This window comes from Brachycentrus maculatus, unplaced genomic scaffold (genome assembly GCF_059751285.1).
Source record: "Brachycentrus maculatus isolate JH-2025_06_01 unplaced genomic scaffold, ASM5975128v1 h1tg000176l, whole genome shotgun sequence".
NCBI classification, from domain to species: domain Eukaryota; kingdom Metazoa; phylum Arthropoda; class Insecta; order Trichoptera; family Brachycentridae; genus Brachycentrus; species Brachycentrus maculatus.
In genome coordinates, this window is record NW_028280928.1 from 1,671,501 (window position 1) to 1,677,500 (window position 6,000).

Below are 6,000 nucleotides of genomic sequence, written 5' to 3' on the forward strand. Positions count from 1 at the left end.
TTTCAGATAACGATAGATGTGTCATCTCAAGTTGCGACACTTAAGTATTGCAATATCATCATACAATGAATAATACAGTGTCTGATAGAATAAATAATAATAAATTGTTTAACAATTTCTTCCTTGTGTTGTCTGCCAAATTGCGGTTCTGTGCATTCCATTAGAAAATTTGCCAGATAGTTATTGTATACTTAACGATATTTTTGTCGCTATTTCAAATAGTTAGTAAGGTTTGAAAAACCTGCACTAGATGGATAATAAACATCCTATACATTTCCTATTTCCCTATCTTAACAAATGTAGTTTTATTAAATTAAACATTATCTAGTCATCATTGTATGCATCTTAATCTTAAAATGTACCTAGGAATTAACCAATCCTATTTTTTATTATTATTTCTTTTTGGTAACTTCGGATAAAGTTTTCCTATTAATTTAGACAACTGTTTCTATAATGTTACTTGATGTGTAGGTATACTGTTTCCAGTTATTTATAAATTAAATCTTATGTACTTTCAAATATATCTTAAATACTTAATTGTAGTATAATCAAAGATCGTTTTATTTCAAAGAAGGTTTCCAAATTTTAATAAATATGATTTTTTTTGGTGACTGAAAATACTTTCTTCGGCTATGTAGTGACCTTGGATTTTCAGGAAGTAAAACTGTATTTTTACATCAAATATCGTCAGAAATTGAAAAGTTTTTTGGTGTAACAAAACCAATTTTAAAATTGACGTTTTGGCGAAGATGAGAATTCATCTAGTTTATTTATTATTTATTTATTATCTTCAAAAAAAATCGTCAATGATTAAAATATAATGTAAAAATTGCTTTTGTATCGGTAATGTTACTATTTTGTTTAACGTAAAAATATCAATACAGCTGCATGATGTTCTGTATGTTTTGCAAAATGACGTTGACAGTAATAGTTTTACTAAAAATATTCCTGTCAATGTTACAGGTATAATGATATAATAAATGCCAAAATGTAGTTTTAAATTAATTTTTTGGGTCATGTGGTTTTCGGAAAACTTGCTGCTACCCAAATTTCGAAATGAAAGTATATGCTACCTTTTTTAATATCTTTTTAGACCATTTAAACTATGGAATATTAGAATCATCTCTTTGGTCTTAAGATTTTAGGGGCGAACGCAATTTTCTTCCACCTAAATATTAAATTATTATTTTTCCCAGAAATTGTACAAAATATTATTTATTATTACAGTTGTATGTTGAATATTAAAATTCTAAACAGTTTTTATTTTTTTAGGTGCGGAAAATTGTAAAAACAGTATAATTTTACCAAAAAGATTGTGTCATAACGGGCAGTATTTTAGTTTCAACGGTTACAGCGCGTCTACGAAAAAGATTAGATGGAGGTGTTCTTTGAAAAAACTAAAATGCAAAGCAATCTTGCATACTCTTGATGGTAAAATAGTCTATGCGTGTGGTGAACATAATCACATATCATAAAACTATTTTTGTTGGATGGTTAATAATGATAATAAATTTGGATAATTTAAATAACGCCATTCTCGTAAAATTCTACCTCAAGGGCGTTTAGTAATCTTTTTGTGTTTATTCTTTCATTTATATTTTTTTATTTGAAGACAAGTGTGAGAATATTTTTAATACATTGAAATACTAGTGCTCTCTTTTCAATGTGATCATTTTGTGTTATTATGAATTTTGCCGTATATAACTTTTTTGTATTAAAAACTTTGGTAAAAAAAGTGATTCTAACAAAGAAGGTGATATATAACATATATCAGAATGCAAAGATTAAAAATTTTATGAGAAAAATGTGTATGTATCGTTTTTTTAAATATTTATTTCATGAAACTTAATATATAGATGCCTAAGGGCACAAGCACACTCATTACTTTAACGTTGAGTAAAAGCATTAAAAAAAACTTTTTTTGCAAATAAATCATGTTTTTTGTTAGAAACACATGTGTTAATAGTTACTGATATAATGAACCTATTTATTGATAGTAAAAAAAATCACTCACTGATTCGGCAGTCACTTTGTAGTATTATCTTTTCATTTTTAATTTGAAATTGACTAAATGATATTGAAATTAAAAATGAAAAAAAAAACTCGATAAGTTTCCTACGTTTTTGGCTTTACAACGTTTAAATTTAAATTCTTCCTTTGGAAAAAATGTATTGATTGCATTTGTGTACTAAGGTTTCCATAAGTAATTACGCATTTGAAATAAAAATAAACCAAAAAAAGGAGTAAAAAATATAAAGTACTTTTTATTTATTTATTTTAAAACATATAGCATACATAAAACATATAACATCATATACACATATAATATTCCCGATGAGTAATTTATATTTCTCATTTTGGGACATGGGATTAAGGTAAACAAGACTGGAACACAAATAATAAAGTTACATTTTTTTTAAATAACCAAAACTAATACTAATACATGGCAAAATATAAAACAATAAACATGTATAATAAATAGGCACAAGTAGCATATTCAAAATAAATAAATGAAAATTCTTAATTTTGAAGATATGTGTATGATGTTCTTTATCACATTCTTATTTGTTAAAATATTTTCATCATATACAATATCATATATCGGTACTATTTATACACTAAAGATTGTGAAAAAAACACGTTATTTTTCATTATCACGGTGATTGCTAATTTGTTTATCAGGTTAAGCGAATACATATTACGTGTTTGACCTTAAGCATTATTTTACCTTTTGTTAACCCTTTTCCACACTTATGGTGTGTACTGCATCGGATAGACGCGTTGTTGACTTGTTCATTAATTATATGAATGCTAGGGGATTTTTCCTGCGTCTTTGATGGGAATGTGTTTGAGAGAACACGGATGGCATAACTAAACAAGCTCAGGGTGAAGGAAATTACTGGGAAAGGAAATGGAGAAAAAAAATATGAGGAAAAGACGGTTAGCTGTAACGCCAAGGGCACACAGGCTTCCTAATTCATAGTTGTAAAATATTATATTGTAAAGTTCCCCAAAATGCAAATCGCAAATTCATAGAGAAAGCCGCCGAAATCCTTGTAAAAAAATCTGATTTTCGTTTCGTTAACGTCTAATAATTAGAAATCTTATTTTTATTAGGTAATCCCTTTGTAAATACATACTTATGCAAAAAAAATGCACTGCTCGCTTTTGCACTTTTATCATTTTAAAACATTTGAATTTTTTCAGGTGTGTATACTAAAGGAGACCGTTTATTTTTGGGGAAACGTTTGCTTTACAACGGACAGACCTTTAGTTACAATGGTGGGAATTCCTGTAACAGAAAAATTAGATGGAGGTGCTCCTTAAAACATTTAAAATGCAAAGCTATTCTGCACACTTTAGACGGTGATATAGTGTATTCTTCTGGCGAGCACAATCACTGACTATGAATATCAACACAAGTTTAGATGACTACTTGTATTATGCAATGGAATTTCATCAAAATATGTACGCATTATGTAAACATAGTTTTTACGATATGCTTCCTGAATTTGTGATATTTTTACCATTAATAAAAGTAAATATGGAGATTTTATATGACGCAATCGTGTGTCGGTGTGTAACAATTTTTTTCATTTTTGTGGTATGGTAATATAACACTCTCCTTATCATCCATTGTTCACTTTGTGTAATACCACTTTAAAAAAACACTACTTCGTGACTACCGGTTTTGGCAAATCATTCCATCATCAGGTCGAATGTTGACATGTCTACATTTGACCTGATGATGGAGAGTGTTTATTTTTTCAATTTTTTTATCCTCATATGAAACGGTCCTTAATAGTTTTCTATTATAATCAATAGATTTAATCAAAAATTTATTTTACTCATTGGACAATTTTTTTTACTTTCAAGTTTTTGCATATGGATTTTAAAAACAATTGCATTATTTTATCACCCGTTTCACATTACTTTAATGTATTATTAATAAATGATTATTAAAGATTTAAAAAAAAATCCTATGTTTTTCATTTTTCACACATTTTTTTATTTAGTTACAATTATATTTATAAAAAAATGTCTGTAATGTGTTATAAGTAGTATGTGCAAACAAAATATGGTATGATACTTGTCAAGAGACATCGCAACGAAATAAATATATATTTAAAGATATTTATTTTACCACTCATTACTTACTGTTTGTATAATTTATATGCTTAATACATATATTATCGTTGGCATAATTAATTAAACACACTTTTACTAAATACTTCCATCAATCTTTTTGCAAACATTTTTTTTTGTATTTATTTAAAAGGTATAATAATATAAATGATAATGAGGTTAGAGGACTTCATCAGCCTCCCCCAGAAACCTGGCACTTTATGCCTTGTTACCGTGTTTGTATATCTCTTGCGCTACGCGGTGTTAACTTCCACTGCAATTCAATTCCATACTGCTGTGTACATAGGACTTGAAATATTATATTCTTTACAGGCATAGAGCAGTGAGCGAAGCGGCTTGTCAGCACGTTGACGGGCTTGATACTGGGGTCTAATATTCTCATTATCAGTATCATCATGTACAAAGTAAAGTAAATACTTGAATCCACCTACCCGTTTGACTTCTTGGCTGTTATGTATAGTCAAATTGACAGTCTGTTGAAATACAGTTCATTTGACAGTATTACATAAATTTGACAGTTGACAGTTGATTTGTAGTCAGTGCGTTTTGCCATTTCACCATGAATAGACTGAATGACCACTGTGCGGGTCGTAGGTTCGGTGAATGGGCCGAAAACAATATTCAGCTCGATCTTCTTTTTCAACGTAAAATTTTGTAAATAAGTTTTACTAGATATCTCTAAGTGAGTGATTGGTTAAAAGGAGAGTAATTAGAATCCCCTTGCCATTCTAAACAGGTATGCACACGATTGCATCTATGTTGTTGTCACCAACATGTCACCAACTTACCCACATTCCTTACATCGGCCATTTATGAAGATTGGGAGTATAATATAATACATTGCTTAGATGTATAATGAAAAAATTGATTTATCAACAACTACACAGGCAATCAGTTTATTCAACCAAAATTAGGGCTCTTATTTTCGATTAAGTTTTTTCAGGAATAATCTATGCTTTCAGGAATATTCATTTTTTTTTAGCCATTTATGAATAGTCCGCCTCCGTAGTGTAATGGTCAGCACGCTCGGCTACCGTTCTGTAGGACCCGGGTTCGATTCCCAGGGGGGGTAAGAATAAATATGAGTGATTTTTTCACTGTAATATTTATTCAATATTACCCTGGATTGGTACTTGAAGCGGAGGGCTGATCACCTTTCCTTCATGTGTAAACGATCAAGATAACACTGCGTTTATATGACGCAGTGCCCTATGCACCATTGGGGTGCGGATAAGGGTTTTATTATTATTATTATGAATATTGGGAGTACGTAATCTAATACATTGCTAACATGCATTATGATAAAATTGATGTATTATACAACTACATGGGCAATTAGTTATTTCAACCGAAATTTGGGCTCTACTTTTCGACAAATGTTTTTAAAATAATGTTCTACGTTTTTAAATATTTACATTTAAATATTTTTTAGGCATGGATCGCGCTTTGTTTCTAGGAAAGAAAATGTTTTATAATGGACACTTCTATAGCCACAACGGAGTTAATACTTTTACGAAGAAAGTTCGATGGAGGTGTTCTTTAAAAAATTTAAGATGCAAAGCAATTCTGCATACCTTCGATGATGAAATAGTCTACGCTTGCGGTGAACACAATCATTGATTGATTAGTAAATGTTATATCTGATAGTAATTCAAATTTTTAAATATTTTTTTAAATCAATAATTAAAATTTTTAATCAATAATTACTGAAAGAATGAGCAAAGGTTTCTTTGATGTTAGTTCAATGGAAATATTTTTTTTTATAATTTTTAATTTTGCCCTTTTTGTTTTTCAATTTATATTTTAACCAAAATATCTGTATTTTATGTTAAGTTTTTAATATAATGTAATATT

The 6,000-nt window shown here is 29.0% G+C and overlaps 1 protein-coding gene across 37 annotated transcripts in view; it reads left to right on the plus strand.

The window, feature by feature from the left end:
* The window catches only part of LOC148308110 (uncharacterized), a 595,155-nt gene that overhangs the window by 355,778 nt on the left and 233,377 nt on the right, over window positions 1–6,000 (plus strand). Inside the window, exon 5 of one of the 37 annotated variants that reach the window (XM_088262332.1) lies at window positions 5,579–6,000. This exon is cut by the window's right edge and continues 11 nt beyond it. The exons of 34 other annotated variants lie outside the window; for them this stretch is intronic. In XM_088262332.1, coding sequence (XP_088118458.1) covers window positions 5,579–5,766 — 188 coding nt within the window. In that variant the 3' untranslated portion in view covers window positions 5,767–6,000. Of the gene's footprint in view, window positions 1–1,272; window positions 1,809–3,207; window positions 3,979–5,578 lie in introns of those variants that run through there. 2 more of the 37 variants (XM_088262321.1, XM_088262318.1) reach the window with 2 other exon arrangements.